This window comes from Myotis myotis, unplaced genomic scaffold, assembly GCF_014108235.1.
Source record: "Myotis myotis isolate mMyoMyo1 unplaced genomic scaffold, mMyoMyo1.p scaffold_m19_p_32, whole genome shotgun sequence".
Classification (NCBI taxonomy): Eukaryota; Metazoa; Chordata; class Mammalia; order Chiroptera; family Vespertilionidae; genus Myotis; species Myotis myotis.
This window is the reverse complement of record NW_023416338.1, coordinates 335,496-356,745: the sequence shown is the minus strand read 5'-3', so window position 1 is coordinate 356,745 and position 21,250 is coordinate 335,496. Positions and strand designations below refer to the sequence as shown.

The following is a 21,250-nucleotide window of genomic DNA, read 5'->3' as shown; positions in this document are numbered from 1 at the left end:
GAGTCAGCGCCTCCATGAACAGTTGCACAGGTTGTACTCTGCACAACAGTGTCACAGCTAGAGGGATGCAGTCACAACAGACTAACAAAGATGTGTTTGTTATGGCAATAGCAAAGATATATGTTTGTTTTGGAAGGTGGATGTCTTCAGTAAGGGGGTGCTTTTTCTAGCTCTGTATGGGTAGGGGTGCCCCTGCCATAACGCCTGAATTGGCATATACCCCCTTCCTTTGAGGCTCAAGGGGTGTGGGAACCAGGAGGCCCATTGGTGTACCTCAGGCGGGTGGGGAGCGGATTAGGCAGGCAGCGGCCCAGTACCTGCTGTTTGGTTTGGAAATTAGTGGGCACCCTGGGCAGAGGCTGGGCTGGCCAGACTAGGGATTAACAGTCTCCACCCCCCAATTCCTGCCCCCTGGGATGGAATTCGCTCCACCCAGCACAGTTACAACCAGGAACAGATTAGGTGACATGATGGTAGAGGACTCAGGCCAAAGGTATCCCTGAAGTCCTAACTGTAGAGCCATCTCACTGAGTGGCCTCATGTTTTCCTAGTTTGAGCTTCATCTCTAAAATGGAGGCAAGTGTGGCCATTCACAGAGCCATGGGACAACTTCACCTGGCCCTGGAAGGCATCCAGGGGGCCCCCTTATCCCCTTCACTCCTCTTTCTGCAACTGCCTGGACAGCCACATTCGTCCCCACCTGGGGGACCCAGCACTGGCATGACCTCATGTTTGCAGGTTCCAAGCCCGAGCTGGATGGGGGTGGGGGAAATGCGTACCTGAGGACACGCATGAGTCAGGAAGTGTTCAAATTGTGCACACCCAGGGTCTGGGTGTGTGAGGGTGTGCGTGCATGTAAGGGGAGCCCAGCCACAAGCCCAAACGTGTCCTGGACTCGGTTGTACTGGGTGTGCACAAGCGGGTGTGGGCATGTTGGGGTGGCATTTGTAAACAGTGGCAAAGACCCCTGGCTCCCAGCTGAACCACCTGGGTTCAAATCCCAGCTGTGCCGTCAAAGGACTGTGTCATTTGAGCCTCAGTTTCCCTATCAGATAGTGGGAATGACGAACACCAACTTCATAAGCCTGCTTGTAAGGACTCGGTGAGATGAAATAAGTAACGTCTTTACAAATGTTATTATTCATTGTTACAATGAAGCCTGTGAGCTAGCTTGGGCAGCCTGCCCCTAGCCCAGCTGGTGTCCAGCTGTCAGAAGTGTGTGGGGACCCTGTAGACTGGAGGAGGGAGGTGAGTGGGGAGGGGAGAAGCTGGCTGCAGTGTGTATAAATATACATCCTAGGGAGTGGGGGCCCCTGGTCAGGAATGGAGCTGCATCAACTTGAAGCCTGTCCCCTGCCCCCGGCCCCCGCCCTGGGGCCAACAGCTAGCAGTGCCAACCTGCATCCACTTTTATGGGCTGTCCGGCAGCTGGACAGCGAGGAGCAGGTTTGAGGGTAGCCAGCCTGGGCCAGTTCCTAATTACCCCAGGCGGGGCAGACATATGCCAGGCTTGGAACAAGGTGTCCTGGCTGACAGGGCTTCCGGGTGGAGCCTCGTAAAGCTATCCACATTCCTAGTGTACAAGGTGGACTGGAGGGGCCCAGGGTCTGGACCTCAGAGCTATCACCCCTCCCACACCAGGCTGTGTGTTTGGGGAATGGGATAGGGAGGCTGAGTGTTTGTGCCGGGCTAGGAGTGTCCACTTTGTAGGTGTCTGTGAAGGGGGAACATCTCTCCTGCCTCCATGCAAATGTGGGGATACATTCTTGTGTCCCCAAGCTTGTGTGTTCACGACAATGCTGAGAGGGTCTGAGATCTGAGGTGTGTCTATGGGGGACGGGGGTGCCTGCACACCCACTAAGGGGGCATTAGAGAGGGGGGTCTCATCAATGTGCAAATGCAGGCGAGTTTCATGAGTTAAGGGATGACCCTGTCTGGATGGGACTGTTGAGGGTCTGTGGCTGTGGAGGACGGGTCTCTGTTGTATGCGTGTGTCCTCGCAACACTGACGGATCTGAGGCCCCCAGGAGCATGTGCAGCCGTGTAGAGGGCAGGCGTCCCCTCATCTGTTGTGTGACCACGGGTGCATCTTTGTGCAGGGAAACCAGGAATAAATGTGCGCCACCACCCTCTGTGGGATGGTATGTGGCTGTGTGTGAAGACTCTCTGGGCTCTGGGTGGGGTCTGCGCTTAGCTGGTGTGTGTCCATGTTGAGGGAAGCTGAACTTGTGCCTGGGTCTCTGATGTATGTTTCTAAGTACAGTACATCTTTGTGGCAGTATGATTACAGGTGACTATGGAGTGAACCAGCCCCACTGAGCTGTGTGTGTGTGTGTGTGTGTGTGTGTGTGTGTGTGTGAGACTGGGAAGGACACAGTCCCCGCCCTCTCCCCCAGCTCTGGGTCCAAGATCCCTTTGACCTGCCAGTGACTGCCAGGGAGAGAGACAGGGAGGAGCGAGGGAGGCTGGTTGGATTTCTCCCCCTGCTCCAGGTAACAAACTGGCCAGACTTCTACACATTTCTGAGGCTGCAGTCCAGGGGTGCGGGCCAGGGAGGGACTATCCACGCCCACTCAGCCCCCTCCCACTCCAGGGTCTGGCTTAAGCTACACCCAACGTTGAAGCCACCTGCCCATCTAGTCCCTGTGCCTGTGTGTCCTGCGCCTGCCATCAGGTGAGTAGGGCCCCGGGCCCAGGGGAATAGAGGACCTTGAGGACAGGTGGGCTTGTGGGCAGGAATCAGGCAGGAATCCTTCAGAACCCTCAAAGCATGGAGTGAAGAGCTTGGAAGGCTAGAGAATGAAAAGAGGACAGATCCAGGAGACCCAGAAGAAGGGGAAGGATAGCTAAGTGGAGGGTGGGAGGCCGGGGTAGCTGTGCAGGGCAAGGGGCCAGCTTGAGGCCGGTGGGTGCAGGAGGGAACCTGGGGGCCTGGAGGCTTGAGGATGGCTTCCTAGAGCTTCAAACGGGAGTGCAGGGGTGGAGGAAGGGCAGAGACTGGGAGCTAGGGGAGGGGGGACAGGTGGGATCTGAGAAAGGAATGGGGTGGGGCAGCCTGAGAACCCAGAAACGGAGGCACTGGGGACTCCGGGAGTAGGGGAAGCTGCAGATGCAGCCCAGGTAAGGGGATGGGATGGGATGGGGTAGAAGGCAACTCGGTTGACTCAAGAGTTTGAGAGGTGGAGGCTGGTGAGGGCCTGAGGAGGTAGGCGCAAGATGTGGGGTGCAGGAGTCCAGAAAGAGGGTGGCCTGCGGGGGAAGGCTTGGGGAGGGCGGCAGCGGGAGAAGGGGCTGAGCAAGGCTGGGAGAAGGCTGGACCGGGGAGGTGGCTGGGCCGGGGCGGGCACGCTGAGCTGAGTCAGACGTCCACCTTCACCCCCGCCCGTGGCCCCCAGCCCTCCCTCCGGTCCCCCCACCCCGTTCCTCCGCCACAGGTGGGCGGTCGGTCCGATCCCTCCTCCTCCGGCCGGACCGGCCGGCGCGCGGCGATGACCGTCACCTACACGGCCCGCGTGGCCAACGCGCGCTTCGGCGGCTTCTCGAAGCTGCTGCTGCTGTGGCGCGGCAGCATCTACAAGCTCCTGTGGCGGGAGCTGCTCTGCTTCCTCGGACTCTACATGGCGCTGAGCGCGGCCTATCGGTGAGGCCCCGGCGGCGCGGCGTGCGGGCCCGGGGTGCGGGACGGAGCGGGAGGAGAGCGCGCGCCGGGGAGGGAGCTCGCCCCTGACCCCGCACCCCTGCCCGCAGCTTCGTGCTGACCGAAGGCCACAAGCGCTACTTCGAGAAGCTGGTCATCTACTGCGACCAGTACGCCAGCCTCATCCCCCTCTCTTTCGTTCTCGGTGTGTTCGCGCTCGAGTTCCCTGTGCCCCATCCCCCGCCCCCAGAAACCATTCATGCCTTTTGGGGACCCCCCACTCCTGCCTCTCTGGGACGCCCCTCAAATCCAGCCCCACAGACCCCCATTTCTGCGTCCTCTAGACAGATGTAGCCCCTTGGACATCACCTGGTCACCTGCCCCTTGAGAATTCCATGTCACCCGAGGGTTTGCCCCTGGCCACCTCGGGGACTGCGCCTGTGTCTGCATAGATTACTAGTGCCCGCCCCCCTCCTGGCCCAGGAGCCTCCTCCAGGGACCTCACATGACTCTGTCCCCCCAAGTCCAGCCTACGAAGTATTTCTCTGACAAGTCCTGGCCCCAGCCTCCTTCCCATATGCTCTGCCCACACACACGGGTGGGGTTACCAGCCTACGCCCCGACATGGATCCTGTGCCCAACCCCTTCGTATGTCTCTGGCCCAGGGGCTACCTGTTGCCTCTGCCTCCGCACTGAGACCCCAGGCTCCATCTCAGGTGACTCCCAGGTAACCAGAGTGACCCAGGCTGCTCGATCCACTCTGACCTCAGGGCTAGACCCCCGAGTTCCCAGCCCAGGTGGCCCCGCGGGGTCAGGGTGGCCAGCCTGCCGGGTGTTGCGGACGCGGGCTCCATGTCACTCCTCTTCCCACAACCTGGGCCCACAAGCCCCTGCCCCGTGTCGCCACCGAGCGCCCCTTCCCGGCTCTGCCGCAGGCTTCTACGTGAACCTGGTGGTGCACCGCTGGTGGAACCAGTACCTCTGCATGCCGCTGCCCGACGCGCTCATGTGCATCGTGTCGGGCACGGTGCACGGACGCGACGAGCGCGGCCGCCTCTACCGGCGCACGCTCATGCGCTACGCGGGGCTCTCGGCCGTGCTCATCCTGCGCTCGGTCAGCACCGCGGTCTTCAAGCGCTTCCCCACCATCGACCACGTGGTGGAGGCTGGTGAGCCCCCGGCTGGACGCGGGAGCCGGGCAGGGCGGAGGGCGGAGGGCGGGGCGAGTGACCCGGGTAAGGACGAGAAGGCGGGGCGAGTGACCCGCCCCCCTCCGCCGTCTCACCCCTCCAGGGTTTATGACCCGCGAGGAGCGCAAGAAGTTTGAGAACTTGAACTCATCCTACAACAAGTATTGGGTGCCCTGCGTCTGGTTCTCTAACCTGGCGGCACAGGCCCGGCGGGAGGGCCGCATCCGGGACAACAGCGCCCTTAAACTGCTGCTGGAGGTGGGCTCGCCAGCTGGCCATTCATACAAAACACCAGAGGCATTATACCGTCAGACGACGAGCCACGCGCCTCCCACGAGGCCGATTCCAAACACCTTTCCCTAGCAGCCCCCAGGTGCACAGCTATACATCCCCCCCCCCCCCGGGGTACACTCACCACTAAATACTCTCCCTGGAGCCCCCAGAAGCACACGGTGACCACTCACCTCCATCCCAAGTACCCACACTTAGTCCCCACGTGTGAGCTCACCAGCCAGGCCCGCTCAGTACTTGCATCTGCCCGCAGGAGCTCACTGTGTTTCGGGGCAAGTGTTCGATGCTCTTTCACTACGACTGGATCAGCATACCCCTCGTCTACACCCAGGTAATCCCGCAGTGCCTCCTCGGAGACCCATCCTCAGACGCACTGGTCTCAAGGGAACATGGAGGACCAGCTAAGACCCGGTCACAGTGACTCCTGACCCCTAGCCCTGGTCTCTCCGAGAACCCGAGGCCAGGAGAGCCCTGACCTGGCCACTGCTGCCCCCAGGTGGTGACCATCGCCGTGTACAGTTACTTCCTGGCCTGCGTCATCGGTCGCCAGTTCCTAGACCCTGCGCAGGGCTACAAAGACCACAACCTTGACCTGTTTGTGCCCGTCTTCACTCTGCTGCAGTTCTTCTTCTATGTCGGCTGGCTCAAGGTGGCTGGGGCCCTGAGCCTGGGCTCCGGGAGTGGGGAGGGCGGGGTTCTCAGGTCTCTGCTTACCTCCCTTCTCCCCACTCAGGTGGCAGAGCAGCTCATCAACCCCTTTGGAGAGGACGACGACGATTTTGAGACCAACTTTCTGATCGACCGCAACTTCCAGGTGAGACTCCCTTGAGCCCAGGCCCAGGCTCCCCAGGTGGCCCTGGCCTCACTCACCCCTGCCACGACTTGCTCAGGCCTCTCCTCTGCACCATCCTTCTCTCCTTGGCATCACACGCCTGAGGGCCCAGGCCTCGGTGCCTGTGCTCTGCTACCCCGCCTAGCACGTGTCCACGGCTGCAGGTGTCAATGCTGGCCGTGGACGAGATGTACGATGACCTGGCTATGCTGGAGAAGGACCTGTACTGGGACACAGTGGAGGCTAGGGCCCCCTACACCACGGCCACCGCCTTCCTGAGGCTGCAGCCCTCCTTCCAAGGCTCCACCTTCGACATCACGTGAGCCAGCGGGCGGGGGGGGGGGGGGGGGCCTGCTGGATGCTAGGCTTATGGCACTGTGGGGACTAACTGAGGGGGGTCTCTGGGACCCCACAACAGAGCTCACGGCTAAACTGGAACTTTGGGGCTAAGAGCTAAATAAAGTCTATGAGTAGAGTGATTGCGGTCAAGGTCTGGGATCAGGCCACTAATTGGGGTCAGAGCTAAGGGCTAAGGTGTGTGAGGGCTGGATGGGTGGCCATAGGCGATACAATGCCACAACTAAGGCTTTGAGGCCTAAGTTTGAGCAGAGCCAGAGGACAAGGCCTGGCTCTTGGGTGAGCGGCCACAATCTTTTGGGATGAGCGAGACAAATGGGTGAGTGCAGCCAGGAAAAGCAGTGGGCCTCGGTCCCACCTGCCAACCAAGGAGAGAGGCGAGGTAGCAGGGCTGACCCCCTGTCCATCCCACAGGCTGGCCAAGGAGGACATGCAGTTTGAGCGGCCCGACGGCACGGACTTGCCGCTGGGCGAGGCGCATGGCGATTTCTGGCAGCGCCTCCCGCTGGTGGGCCCGGGCATGGCTGCAGGAAGCCAGCTGGGCCGGCGCCTGTCCGTGTTGCGCCGCAAAAACAGCGGTGTGTCCGAGGCGTCCACAGCTGCCAGCTGCGCGGGCACCAGCACCCTCGATGGCGTAGCCCCGGAGGGTGACTGTGGGGACCTACTGTTGGACTCGGGACTTCGAGAGCCGGAACCCGAGCCCCACACTGGGCCAGAGCCGCCAGCCCCTGGGCTGGACGCTGAGCCCTTCACCAGAGTGTCCATGCCCGCACCCAGAGGGCCGGCTCCACCCTGGCTGCCCAGCCCCATTGGCGAGGAAGAGGAGAATCTAGCTTGAGGCCCTTGGGCCCAAGATCCCCAAGAACAAGGAATCAAGACCCACACCAGACCCACACTGCACCCACGCAGACATCTGGGTCCACATAAGGCCCTCGAGAATTTCATCTGCCGGCTTTAGACCAGTTCCTGCCACCCGTGCTCCTGTCTTCATGTCTGGCCTGTGTCTCCTGTGGGCCGGCCCTGGGCTAAGGGCAAAGGGATTTTTCCAGCTTAGAGCAGCTCATTCTCCTACCAGCTCTACTCCCCCCGCCCCCCTCCCGCGCCCCCCCCCCCAAGGGCCCTATGTGTGTGCTGCCTTTATTGTTTCCTTAAAATGGAGATACGAGCGCCTACCTCTTTGAGCTGTGAGGATGGGAATGAAATAACAGCTTTAAGGCGTTTGTACATAATAGGTGCTCAATAAAATGTTAGTGGTTTCTACTCAAATGCTGTTAGTCTGACTTCTCCTGCCACGCATTATGCTAAGTCTGATTTTAGTAAATTTCCAGGTTATTTCATGACGCCCTGCCCACTTCTTTCCAAAGTCTGCTCTCTGAAATGGCCGCATCAGTGCACACTTTACTCATTCATTCATGTACCAGCCACAGTCCCAGGACTACAGCTTCCTGCTGCCAGCCTTGATTTATGATTCTACAAGCAATCTTTCTACACCAAGTCCCTGAATTCTCACATACCCTTTTAGTGCTCCTGGTCTTAATTCAATCATCTGCGGATGACCTCTGTATTTAGATGTCCACACAGGATCCCTCCCGTCTCTAGACCCATAGATCCAACTGTCTTCTCAATGTCTCCATGTAGGGATCTCTCAGGCACCTCGGACATAACAGGTCCCAGAACCAGTCCCCTTTGGCTCCCCAACCTCTCTCTGTTGGCTCTGTCCGTCCAGATAATGAGGCTAAAAGCTGGAGTCATCTTCAACTCTTTTCTCTTACCCTCCACACGAACCCAGCAGCAAATCTCATCGGCTTGGTCTTCAAACTGTATCCAGATTCCAACCATTTCTCCTTCCTCTAGGGCCCCCACCACTGTTATGCACCCACCCAGCTGGACTAGTGACCTCCACCCTAGTCTCCCAGCTCTGGCCTTAACCCCCCCATCAGTTCCTCCCACAGCAGCCAAGGGGAGCCTATGAACACCCAAATTAGATAACACGCTTCCGTGACTCCCACCGCACTTAGGATAAAAGCTCAAGTCTTCTCTGCAGCTCACAAGGCCCTGAGCAACCTCCCTTCCCCTCACTCACTCCACACTCCCTCTAACCCACCCAGCAAGGTCTCATCTCAGGGCCTTTGACATGGTGTTCCCTCTGGCTGGATTGCTCTTCCCCAGATACCTACATGGCCCTTTCCTTACTCACCTTCAGGTCTCTGCTTAAATTATATCAATTCCTTGGCTAGACTTCTTTTGCTGGCCTTTTATTAAAAATCCCCACTTCCTGGAGCATTTGAGATCTTGCTCCCCATCATGCTGTCAATTTGGCTCCAATAAATTATTATTACTTTTGCTATTGTTGTTAATCCTCACCCAAGGATATTTTTCCATTGATTTTTACAGAGTGGAAGGGAGAGGGAGAGATAGAGAGAAACATTGATGTGAGAGACACATCGATTGGTTGCCTCCTGCAGGCATCCCAACCAGGACCGGGGAACCTGCCACCAAGGTATGTGCCCTAGACTGGAATGGAACCCTGGATCCTTCCATGTGCAGGCTGACACTCTATCCACTGAGCCAAACCTGCGAGGGCTCAAATAAATACTTATAAAAAAAATTTTAATCACAGTCTACCTCCTGCATCCCCATCACTTCTGTCTGCTTTATTTTTCTCTATTGCACTTCTCACATAAAATTTTATCTATTTCCGCCGTAACCGGTTTGGCCTAATGGATAGAGCGTCGGCCTGCAGACTGAAAGGTCCCAGGTTCGATTCCGGTCAAGGGCATGTACCTTGGTTGCGGGCACATCTCTAGTGGGAGGTGTGCAGGAGGCAGCTGATCGATGTTTCTCTCTCATCGATGTTTCTAGCTATCTCTCTCCCTTCCTCTCTGTAAAAAATCAATAAAATATATATTAAAAAATTTTTTTTTTATCTATTTCCTTTATTGTCTGTCTCCCTTCATTGGAAATAATGGCTTCATAAGGCAGGGATTTTTGTCTGAAGCTTCTTTAAAACCCACCACACATGCACAGTTACACAAACGCAAATATGACTCTCACCTCTCACTGGGTACTATCAGTCATTCACACTTTAGTAAGACCACAAGCCAGGCCTTTCTTAAAAAGCAGTGGTCTGCCGAAACCGGTTTGGCTCAGTGGATAGAGCGTCGGCCTGCGGACTGAGGGGTCCCGGGTTCGATTCCGGTCAAGGGCATGTACCTGGGTTGTGGGCACATCCCCAGTAGGAGATGTGCAGGAGGCAGCTAATCGATGTTTCTAACTCTCTATCCCTCTCCCTTCCTCTCTGTAAAAAAATCAATAAAATATATTAAAAAAAAAAAAAAGCAGTGGTCTGAGTCCTGGACCCATATTTTCTCCCCCACCTCAGTGCCCAGAGTCCAGCCAGGGAAGATTGAAAATCTTTATTATTTTTCTTCTCAAATATAAAATCACTCTCTCTATCCTGGCAGCTCATTAGCCTCAGGAAGAATATTAAGGGTAAGAATCACATTGCTAAAAAGAACAGACCCGTACCTGCCTCCAGCCCTGTCCTGTAGCTTGTCTCACCAGGGAGAACAAAAGGCACAGGTTATGACCTCAAGGCTCTCAAGCAGCTGACCCAGGCATGACGCTGAGCCCTGGGGGAGTTGGGGGGATCTAGGATTAAGCCCTGACTGGCTGGGCAGGTGGGCAGGATCCTGAGGTCCATCAATGCTTGTCAGCAGGGCGCATGTTCAAGTACGCTAGGCGTCCCAGGGGTCCACGGCGAGCATTGGTAGCCAGCCGCTGCTGTGCCAGGAATGACTGAGCATGTGCAGGCGCCCGCTCTTCCCCTGCTCGCTGCTGTAAGGCCATGCCCTGGAGAGAGGGGTGTGGCTGGCATTAGATGAGCCCAGGGGATGCCCCGACACTCCAGCGCTGGCGCTGGTGCTGGTGCACTCACCATATTATACCAGGCACTGATGAGCAACTTTTCTTCCTGCTCCCGCTGACTTCGATTCTTCTCAAAGTCCATCTGCCAAGGATGCAAGAGTCAAGGGCCTGGACATGCTGGGGGCAGTGAGGAGGGATGCGGGCACCCACCTCCAGGTGTCGGATTCGGACTTCCCGCTCCCGGAGCTGTGTCCTCAAGGTGTGGAGCTCCGGAAGCACCCCCCCAGGTGGCCGCTGCTTTGGTTCCAGGGTCTGTATGACCTAGGGGTTGGGAAAGATACAGCCAAGGTGACCCTGGCTTCACAGGTTGTTGGACACAGTGGAGTGTGTTGAGTGTGACAACTCATGGCTATGGTGTAAAAGTCTGTGACATAACGGGGTATGACAGGCCTGGGCATGGGGGCAGAGCTGTGCAAACTGTGAGAGGCGTGACCCAGCGGGAGGCAGCAGGCTGGACAGGAGGTCACTCAACATCCTCACCGTGCGTGCCTTGTCTACATAGCGGCGGTACCGCTCCTCCATGGCCCGCAAGTCTGCGTCCTTCTTCTGCAGGCTGTCCTGAAGCTCCTCGATTCGCCGATCTGCTGGGGGAACAAAGTGGCCCCTCAGGTGCACGCCAAGCTCAGGTCCCCCCCACCCACCGGCTGTGGAGCACGGCTCACTGCTGCCCTCGCTGGGTGGCTCCAGCTCCTCGATGTACTCGCGCTTCCGCTGCAGCTCCAGATCCGCTTCATGCAGCTTCTGCCTGTGGGCAGGGGACAAGCAGCGGTGGTGGCAACCGAGGCATTCCCAGCGGAAGTGTCCCTGCCCAGCTACAGAGGCCTCTCCGCCTGCCTCCCAAGCACAGCGGCTGTGTGCTCTGGCCCCACTGCCTCCTCTGCCACCAGAACCACAACCCTCCAGACCCCTAGTCAGGTGGCCCTTAGACCAGCCCCCCATCTGTCCACTTCTATTTCACACCTCACATTCTGATCCAGCCACCACTACCCACCACTACCCTCTAGAGCAGGGGTGGGCAAACTTTTTGACTCGAGGGCCACAATGGGTTCTTAAACTGGACCGGAGGGCCGGAACAAAAGCATGGATGGAGTGTTTGTGTGAACTAATATAAATTCAAAGTAAACATCATTACATAAAAGGGTACGGTCTTTTTTTTTTTTTTAGTTTTATTCATTTCAAATGGGCCGGATCCGGCCCGCGGGCCGTAGTTTGCCCACGGCTGCTCTAGAGGGATTGTTCTACTCTCAACCCCTCAATTCCAAGCTCCACCCAACAGCCAGTGATCTTTCTAGAATGCAAATCTCTTGTAACAAAAGGAAATGCAAACTACAAGTTGTACCTAGGTTTAGTGCCCTTTGCCACCAGTGGCAAAACACAAAAGATTTAATAACACTCCCTGGAGGTGACACTGTTATTGTGCATTGAACGTGAAACATAGTATAACACCTAATAGCTACATCTACTAAAATTACAAAGGCATGTGCCCTCTGAGTCACCAGTTCCACTTCTGTGACATATTTGCACACAGGTGAAACAATGCATATGCAAGGTTTTACACTCGGTTGCCTTGTTTGAAATTGTAAATACCTAGAAAGAACAAGTTAAATACACTGTGATCGTCACAGAAAATGCTACAGACCAGCCCTTCTGGCCCAGAATTTTAAGGAGCATTAAGCTCCAACGCCTCCAAGTATCCGGCCTCTGTAAGGAAATGACTTGTTCTGTGCTCGGCATGAGCCGCAGCTACATTCCATCCTTGGTCAGAACGGAGAAAGCCACCACCCAAATCGTTGTCAGTAAGGCCTAGGTTCCCCAAGGAAACCCAGCTGACGCAGGCCGCTGCGTATATATATATTTATCCTCATCCAAGGGTATGTTTGTTGAGTTTAGAGAGAGGAAGGGGAGAGAGAAGAGAGAAATATTGATTGGTTGCCTCCCATACATGCCCTGACCAGGAATTGAACCCAAAACCTTTTGGTGCACAGGATGACACTCCAACCAACTTAGCCACCTGGCCAGGACCAGGCTGCTATATTTATAAAAAATAATGATGATTTATTTGGAGAAATTTCTCTGTCATCTTAAATAGGAAAAGCAAGTACAGACTAGCACATATTATACCACCTTTGTGTAAATAAGGACTGAAAATTAAAATCAATATTCATATTTGTTTGTATTTGCTTTAAAAAGTCTTGAGGGGAAACACTTTATAAAATAAATGATTGTCTAACCCCTATGCTGTACACCTGAAACGAATACAAAATAATACTGAATGCAAAACTGTAACTGAAAAAAGAAAAGGAAAAATCCTCTGGAGGGATTGCCATAATAAACTAATAGGAATGGGGGTAGAATAGGGTGGAAAATGAGTCGGGGTGGGGGTTGTGGGGGGAGGAGGGGACACTGGAGGTATACATTTTGGTTTTTAAACTATAAATGTGATCACTATTTAAAATAGTTTTTTTAATAATGTAAAAAGTAAAAGATGGCCCTAACTGGTTTGGCTCAGTGGATAGAGCGTCAGCCTGCAGACTCAAGGGTCCCAGGTTCGATTCCGGTCAAGGGCATGTACCTTGGTTGCGGGCACATCCCCACCCCAGTGGGGAGGTGTGCAGGAGGCGGCTGATCGATATTTCTCTCTCATTGATGTTTCTGACTCTCTGTCCCTCTCCCTTCCACTCTGTAAAAAATCAGTGGAATATATTTAAAAAAAAAAAAAGTAAAAGATGACTATCGCTTTCAGCAAAGTGAGACTACTTTGATGAAATTCTCTCTGTGGTTTCTCCGCTGCTCCCCCAAAAGAGTCTTTACTGCTTCCCGTGGCCTTTAAGGCCCCACTAGATCCGAACTTTCAGTCTGCATTTTTGCAATCTGGTTCACCTCACCGAGGACTCTCCATGACACCTCCCCATCCACCACACCTTTGCCCCAGCCGCCCCCACCACTAGGAGAGCCATCCCTCTGGGACTCACAGATGCTCCTCCAGCTTCCTCTTCAGTAGGGCGGGCTAGGGAAGAGAAGACGGTGGGGTCAGTGGGGTCCAGAGGTCCCAGCCCTTTTCTGGGGAGAGCATAGAGGTGTCACCCGGGGGCCCATGGTACTTACAATGGACTGCATGGGGCATCGGGCAGCAGGTGGGGAAAGAAAAGAGGGTTATTAGGGGACAGGAGGGAGGGCCAGGCAGGAAGGAGGTGGGCACTCACGTCCTCGCTCTTGCCCCCCTGCTCCTTCAGTGCCTTCTGTAGGTCCTCCACCTGGACCCGCAGATCCAATAGCTGCTGCTGGTTCAGCCTGCGGGGTAGGTGGCCGCTCAGTGCCTGGCCGCAGGTCTCCACCGCTTCCTCCCCCACCCTCCACCGCGCTCACCGGTGCTGCGTCTCCAGCTGGTGGCGCGCACGGTTGGCCTCCTCCAGGTGGCGCTGCAGCTCCTCCTGCCGCTCCCGGTCGGCCGCCTCCTGCTGGCACAGGCGCCTGTTCTCTCCCTGAAGCTGCAGGAGCGTCTCCCTGCGGAGCAGACCCCAGGGAGTGAACGCTGCTGGGACCAGTCACCCCGCAGCTGGCGGAGGGGACCAGGAAAGGGACAGGGCCCTGGGAGGAGCCCGGCCAGACCCTAGAGCACCTCTAGAGTCCTGGGGACCGGGCCTAGGTATTCTGAGTGGAGCTCTGGGGACCAAAGTGGGCCGGCCTAGGAGCTGGCCTAGAGGCGATGCTGGGCGAGGGAGGGGATACAGGAACTGGTTTGAACACGTAGGGAAGGGGCTGTGGGGAAGGAAGACGCAGGAATGGGAAGAGCTGCGATGGGAGAGCCCATCTGGGCAGGGCACAGGGCACTGAATTAGCAGAAGCGACACTGAGTTCAGGGCTGTGCCCTGGGAGCAGAACCCAATATGGGCAGGGCTGGGGCAGGGGTTTTTGTGTGGCCAGTGGAGCCAGATGGGTTGGACCTGCTTTGTGCACTGAGGATGGATCCTGGAGAGGCAAGCTGCCAATAGGGCTAGAGCCCCCGAAAGGGAAGAGCAGAATGAGGAGTGGGTGGGCCTAGGAGTCCAGGTAGGACTTGGGAACTGAGCTGGCTGGGTTATGGCAGGTGCTTGCACTGGGGACGGGGCTGAGGGTGGGCACTGGCAGGCTAGGGTGTGGCCAAAGTTCTGAGTGACCCCAGGATACCTGAGCTCTGCAGGTAGGATCTCTGCTGCCAGGTTTTCCACAGCCGGTGAGGTAGGATCCAGCGAGGGGTCTGGAGAATGTGAGAAACGTTTCAGGTAGCTGCACAGCCTCCACTCCCATCCTTAAGATCCTCAGTCCAAGAATCATCTTTTTTTGTTTGTTTTTTTAATCCTCACTCGAGGATATTTTCCCATTAGTTTTTAGAGAGTGAAAGAGAGAGTGAAAGACAGAGAAATATTGATGTGAGAAAATACGTCGATTGGATTGGTTGCCTCCTGCATGAGCCCCAACCAGGGGCCGGGGCCGGGGAGGAGCCTGCAACCGAGGTACGTGCCCTTGACCAGAATCGAACCTGGGACCTTTCGGTCCACAGGCCAATGCTCTATCCACTGACCCAAACCAGCTGGGGCCAAGAACCATCTTTGAGGGCTCAAGTGCAGACAAAAGCCTGGCCTGACATAAGCCCCCACCATTACCTCCAGCCTGGCAAGGAGCCGTGATGCTTGGCCCACCCTGAGCTCAAGAGGACAGCTCCCGCCTTCTGTCGGCCTATCACCTGCCCCCCTAGTGTCTCTCCAGCAGGACCCAGTTCTGCTCCCAGCCTAGACAGGCCCCGAGGCACTGCCTTTTCTGCCTGCCTAACAGCACCCCAGGCCACACATACTCCCAGGATCCCGGGATGGGCCCCAGACTCACCAGCCTGGCTCGGTCCCCGAGGCTGCAGCTGGGCACAGCGCAGCTCCTCATTGGCCTCCCGCAGTGAGTCCCGCTCGGCCAACAGCCGCTGGAGGGAAGGGGTGCAAGACTCCACTTGAGGCCCACTCGAGCAGGCTACCCCATGATGGACGGGGGGGGGGGGGGGCAGGTGTGGTAGGACCTCAGCCTCACCTCTTTCTCCTTTGTTACCGACTCATACTTTTCCTCCAGATTGCGACACTCAAATAGCCATTTTTCAGCCTTCATGGCCTCCTCCTGCTGCTGGCTCTGCAATTCCTGAACCTGAACAGGGGGAGGTGTAAGGCTGGCAGAGTGGAAGAGGGGCAGGGACTGAGTTCAAGGTAAAGGGCAGGGCCCTGGCTGGTGGCTCAGTGGTTAGAGCATCGGCCCCAGCACTAAAGGGGCTCAGGTTTGACTCCCGGTCAAGGGCACATAACTGGGTTGCAAGATGCTCCCTGCCTCCCGTTGGGGCATGTGCAGGAGGCAATCGGCCGATGTGTCTCTCTTACATCGATGTTTCTCTCCCGTCTTCCCTTCCTCCCTCCCACTATCTCTGAAAAGCAATGGCAAAAATGTCCTCAGGTGAGGATTAAAAAAAAAAAAAAAAAAGGGTGCCCGGCGTGGCTCAGTGGTTGAGTGTCGACCTCTGAACCAGGAGGCCCCAGTTCGATTCCCAGTCAGGGCACATGCCTGGGTTGCGAGCTCAATCCCCCCCAGTGGGGACATGCAGGAGGCAGCCAATCAATGATTCTCTTTCATCATTGATGTTTCTATCTCTCCCTCTCCCTTCCTCTCTGAATTTTTTTTTTTTAATTTTTTTTAAGGTGTTAAGGTGAAGGGGCAGGGCCAGAGGACCCAGCCTCAAAGAACTGGAGGGGCTGAGCTTCAGATAAGGAGCAAGGCCCAAAACCTAGAGAGCAGCTGGCCTGCCTAAAGGGCGTGACCATATATATAAACAATAGAGACCACTCATCTCTAAGGGGCTGAGCACCACGTGAGGGTGAGGGTCCCCAAAGTGAAGGGAGTGAGCCGTGAGGGCCCAGATACAGGTACAGGCCCCCAGGCACCCCAGCCCCTGCTGCACCTGCAGCCGCTGCGTCTCCAGCTGGGCGCGCAGCGAGCCAGCCCTGCGCAACTCCTCCTCCAGCTGCCGCGTGCGCTCTGCGTGGCCAGCGTTGCGCTCCTCCAGCTGCCGCACCTGCCTCCGCAGCTCCCTGAGCTCTCCCAGGCGGCTCCGGCAGCTGCTCAGCGTGGCCTCTAGCTGCCCAGCACGCTCCGAGGACTGTCTGGGGGAGGGGGCAAGTGGGAGAGGTGGCTGGGATCTGAAGTCAGGGTTTAGCTTGGACACAACACCCTCAAGGCAGAAGGGATCATGTCGGCCTGGGGGCATTTGAGTTAGAGATGGTGGGTCTTGAAGATCATGGTCCTGGTACTGTTGGGAGTTTTTAGGGGGCATAAAGGGAGCCTAAGTGTCAATGCTAGCCAGGGTCATAATCAGGGATGCTCAGTGGTGGCACCGTGGTGGGGACACAGAATGGTTGTGGGGTTACAGGGAAAATGATGGGGGCCCAGAGGGATGGAGGAGCCCCAAGGACACTTTGGAGTCATGAGGTGACTGAGGGGCTGATGTGAGCACTGTGGGTGCAGGGGCGATGGTGGGCCACGGGAGAGCTTTGGGGCCAGAGCACTGAGATCCTTGAACTTACTTTAACATTACAGAAGTGGGGCCCCGGGGGAGCCCTTTGAGGTTACAGAAGGCACAGTGAGGTCGAGGGAGGGGGTGAGTGCTGTGGGGGCCCACTAAGCACAAAGGGGTTGCCAGGGTACTGTGGAGTCACGTAGAGTCCTGTCATGGGGGGCACAATGGGAATTACAAGGGATGGCAAGATTGCTGCACTGCGGGGTCCTGGAGGGCACCATGGATCCTGAGGCATGGGCTGGGGGACCCTGGCCAGATCGCTCAGTTAGAGCATCGTCCTGACGCACCAAGGTTTCAGGTTTGATCCCCGGTCAGGACAACCAGTGAAAGCATGAATGAGCAGAAGAACAAACATTGATGTTTTGATGTTCTTTCTCTCTCTTTCTAAAAAAATGAGGTAAGACCCAGAATGAGGTAGTGGGAAATGGGGTGCATTGTGGGGGGCCCTGGGCTTGCTGTGATCACAGGGATGCTATGAGGTCTGGGTGATACGACATGGGATAACAGGGGGACACTGGGTGGGTCCTGGGAGACACCATGGATCCAGGGGGCTTGGTGATATCCAGAGAACGTGGCAGAGTCCAGAACAGGGCAGTGGGGTTTAGGATGGCATGGAGTCTAGAGGGCATTATGGGGGTCTACTGGGCATTTCAGGGTTACAGAGATACTGTGGCATCAGAGGGACACTCTGGCAATGGGGGTGTGTGGTGGGGACCCAGAGACCCACCACTCACCGCAGTTCATCCATCTCATCCTTCAGGGCCTGTGCCTCCTGGGCCAGGCTGGTCAGGGCCTGGTTCCGCTGCTGTAGCTCAGTGACCTCCCGCTCCAGCTCCACACACCGCAGATGATCATCCTCCCTGCTGCTCTCCAGCCTGGGGGGTGGGGGTGGGCATGTGAGGGAGCCACACCCACCCCAACCCCCTGACCTGCCTGGCCCCAACCCCAGCAGCCCACACCTGAAGTTCTCTTCCTGCAGCTGCTCCAGCTGGGACTGTAGCAGCAGCAGCTTCTTGGCAGTGAGGCCCATGGCGACCTCGCCCTCTGGCTGGCCCACCCGCTGCCGCAGCACTGCGTTCTCCTGCGCCAGGCTCTGCTTCTCCTCTGACAGGAGCACCAGCTGTGGGCAGGGGGTGCAGTGAGCTAGAGCTGAGAAGGGGGCTATGCAAGATAACCCTGCCCTAGAAGCACCTGTCCCCACCTCAGCCCCACCTGCCGCTCCAGGTCCAGACAGCGCTGCCGCAGCTCGTCCCCCTCATCAGCCTCCTCGCTCAGGAAGTAGTACCTGCGGGACTGACAGGGGGGCGGCAAGGAACTCAGGAATGGAGGGGAGGAGACTGGGGAAGGAGGCTGGGATCTCTAGGGGCAGAGAGGAGGGATTCAAGAAACCCTCAGGATCTAGGAGAAAGCTGGGACCTCAGGATCCTGGAGGAAGGTCGTTTGGGAATCCTGGGTACCCAGGAAAAGAGGCTAGGCCCCTGAGGGATGGGGGTGGTTTTCAGGCTCAAACACAAGCCCCTCCTACTCAGGCAGCTCAGAGAATCAGTAATGGGGTTGGTACCCTAACCAGGTGCCCCACCCCTTACCTGGCTGTCAAAGTTCCCATAGGTCTCCTGTGACAAGGCATCAGGGGTGTCTTTGACCATGAGCTGGAGGGAAATGGGGTGGCGCTGAGATGAGCTGGGCCCTCTGAGGGCAGCCTCCAAGGCCTCCATGATCCATCCTGAGAACCTCTCCATCCTCCTGTCCCCAAAGCCATTTCTCCCTATAATCCCGCCCTACAGGCTGCCCCCTGCCATGAGTCCAACACAGAGAGAAGACTGGCCCTTTGACTGTGACTTAGAGCTGGGAGGGGCTGGCAGATATGAGACAGGGAAATCCGGCCAGCTGAGTTCCAGGCAAAGGCCCGACCTCTCCAGGGCAGAGCCTGTGGCCACTTGCCTCTGCCCCAGAGACGTGCCCTCCCCTGCAGCTCCTTGCCATGTTGGGCACCCCCCTCCTACCTCCTGGATGGCTGCCATCACCTCATGCTGAACCGATTCCTCCAGCGTCATAATCCTCTGGATGTGCTCTGGGGGTCAAGGTTGAGGAGACTGAGATTGGGGAGGAGGATTTCCTCGGGTTTTCCCCTAGGGACCCCCTAACCCCCATACCCTGCTTTTTCTCGCAACTGATGGCACAGCCCAGCACCAGCTGAAGCAGCTTGCCGAGCTCTCCAAGGTCTGAGAACTGGCCAATGAGGCTCACATCTGGGAGGTGCTGCTCCAAAATGGGATGTCCTAGGACCTGAGGACAGGTGGGAGGGGGAGTGGGTGGGTGGGTGAGTGTCAGGGGCTCACAGACTCTTCTCCGCCTCCCAATACAACCCCCTAAATCCCTTTATAGTTACTCACATCCTGGGAGTACTCCACCAGGCTCTGTAAGATTATCTTCAGATTGCTGACCTGAGGAGAGACAAGGAATTTGATCATGAGCTGGAGGGAAATGGGGTGGCGCTGAGATGAGCCGGGCCCTCTGAGGGCAGCCTTCAAGGCCTCCATGATCCACCCTGACACCCTCTCCATCCTCCTGTCCCCAAAGCCATTTCTCCTATAATCCCACCCTACAGGCTGCCCCCCTCCAGAGTCCCAGAGCCCCCCCAGAAGGGGCCAGGCAACCCTCACCCTGAATCTATCTACCCCATCCTTTTTTTTTTCCACCTCCCCTGCCAATCCCTGGTCATCTCATCCTGTTTGGCCTCATTCTCCGTCTGAATGTCCCTTCTCCTAGGCCTGGCCTGCCTGCCTGCCTGCCTTTTTTATCCACCTGCTCATCTTGTTCCCATGTCCCCAGAATCCAATCACTTATCACCATCTGTTCCACCACCCTTTGGCCCCAGCCACTGTTATCTCTTCCCTGAATTACTGCATCAGCCCTACCCCAGCTTCCACTTTCCATTCCTCTGGAAACAGTCAGGGGGAGCTTTTTCAAGCCCAAGCCAGGTTGGTCTTTCCTTTTCTAAAACCTTTCCTTGGCTTTGCACGGCACTTAGAATCCACCTCCCTGCCCCAGCCCACCGGGCCCCTGATGCTCTCACATACCATCCTTTGCTTCCTGTTCAGACTCCTCTACCATTCCTCAGTCACACCAAGCTCACTCCCAACTCAGAGCCTTTGCACTTGCTGTTCCCTAGCCTGGAATACCATTCCCCCAAATGTTACACGGAGATCAGCCAATCTGGAGTGACTGTCCACCAACCCTCAGCTGTTCTCACTCCTGGCCTGCTTTATTGTCTTCACACAACATATTGCCACTGGAAGTCAACATTTATGTTTGTGCGTGCAGGTTTTTGTTATTCCTTGTTGCATGCCCAGGCCTGCTCCATAGACGAATGGAATAAAGTTGGCTGACCACCAGACATCTATCCCTCTTCCTAACCAGGTCTGTCTGTCCACCGCCCAGGAAATATGTCTATCTGACCCTTCTCTGATCATCTCTTCACCAGTCTGAACCCAGGAGAGTCCACCTATCACCTTCAGCCTCCCGTTGGGACCTGGGTCTTCTGAGATGCGCTGGAGCCAGGCCTCGTTGAACCAGGAAGGTTCTCTGGAGGTGAGAAGGTGGAATGAGCTGCTGGGAGACCTTTCTGGGGCCTTCCCCCTCAGCCTCACTCACATCTGGTTCAGCACATAGGCTATGGCCAGGCCACTGCTCAGGTCCTGGGGGCTGGCACAGGGGGATGGGACGGGGAACGTCTGCAACTGTGGGGAAGAGCAGAGCACAAGGCAGCGTCAGGGCCTGGGTCACTGAGCCACTCCCCTTTGCAGACTTTGTCGGTCAGCGTGAACTTCACACAGCTGAGCTTGCACGGTTGAACAGGAGCTGGCCTGTTGCTCCACAAGCCAGGTCCTTGGGGGAGTGACCTCTGCTCACCTGGGACCGAAGGGGGCGTGGCCTCACTTCACCTCCGTCCCACCAACCTCCCGCGACCAAGCGAAGGCGGAACCAAATCACCTGCTCCCACAGGCGACGGGTCACGAGGCCAGCTCACCTGTGCCCCAGCCCCACGTGACCCAGTAACGAAGGGGCGGGACCTCACCTGTCCTGTCCACGCAGCCCTTCTACGTGACAGGGGCGGGTGCTCAGGCCAGAGTCCAACGGCCCAGCAAGCCGACGACCCCCTTCCTCCTCCCAGCCCCAGGACGAAAGGTGAGCCGAGCCAAGGCCGGGCCCCCGGGCGGCAAGAACGGGCGCTCACCTGCCCCGGCCCCACCCCCGACCTACCCAGGTGAACAGAGACACACATAGCTCGGCCTTGTCCACGCTCATGGCTCCCGATCGGATTCGACCCCGGCCGCGGAGCCCGGCCACCGCAGCCTCCTCCAGGTCCGCCACCAGCGAGCGCCCGCAACCTCGACCTCCCGCTCGGCCTAGAGCGCCGCCCCGCCCCGCCC

The 21,250-nt window shown here is 57.0% G+C and overlaps 2 protein-coding genes across 17 annotated transcripts; one reads left to right on the top strand and one right to left on the bottom strand.

The window, feature by feature from the left end:
• Positions 1–95: 95 nt before the first annotated feature.
• On the top strand, positions 96–7,762 carry BEST2 (bestrophin 2). 6 transcript variants are annotated; one of them, XM_036302559.1, is made up of 10 exons: positions 96–2,492; positions 2,594–2,674; positions 3,435–3,640; positions 3,748–3,842; positions 4,573–4,806; positions 4,931–5,085; positions 5,372–5,449; positions 5,615–5,932; positions 6,115–6,269; positions 6,722–7,762. In XM_036302559.1, exons 3-10 carry the CDS (start codon positions 3,489–3,491, stop codon positions 7,143–7,145), a joined length of 1,611 nt encoding a protein of 536 aa, XP_036158452.1. In that variant the 5' UTR covers positions 96–2,492; positions 2,594–2,674; positions 3,435–3,488; the 3' UTR covers positions 7,146–7,762. The 6 variants fall into 6 exon arrangements, with proteins under 6 accessions (XP_036158452.1, XP_036158450.1, XP_036158451.1 ...); XM_036302557.1 differs by having other exon boundaries at positions 96–2,674; XM_036302558.1 differs by having other exon boundaries at positions 2,594–3,640; positions 6,722–7,761.
• A 1,946-nt stretch (positions 7,763–9,708) lies between these two features.
• On the bottom strand, positions 9,709–21,250 carry HOOK2 (hook microtubule tethering protein 2). 11 transcript variants are annotated; one of them, XM_036302642.1, is made up of 23 exons: positions 21,081–21,250; positions 20,472–20,557; positions 20,330–20,402; positions 19,211–19,261; positions 18,971–19,103; positions 18,821–18,888; positions 18,404–18,466; positions 18,030–18,110; positions 17,777–17,937; positions 17,552–17,692; positions 16,203–16,404; positions 15,290–15,400; positions 15,098–15,185; positions 14,402–14,471; positions 13,601–13,738; positions 13,438–13,525; positions 13,340–13,345; positions 13,207–13,241; positions 10,897–10,979; positions 10,715–10,818; positions 10,385–10,495; positions 10,245–10,316; positions 9,709–10,159 (listed from the first exon to the last, which is right to left on the bottom strand). In XM_036302642.1, exons 1-23 carry the CDS (start codon positions 21,123–21,125, stop codon positions 10,010–10,012), a joined length of 2,160 nt encoding a protein of 719 aa, XP_036158535.1. In that variant the 5' UTR covers positions 21,126–21,250; the 3' UTR covers positions 9,709–10,009. The 11 variants fall into 11 exon arrangements, with proteins under 11 accessions (XP_036158535.1, XP_036158536.1, XP_036158532.1 ...); XM_036302643.1 differs by having other exon boundaries at positions 10,715–10,815; XM_036302639.1 differs by having other exon boundaries at positions 10,715–10,979.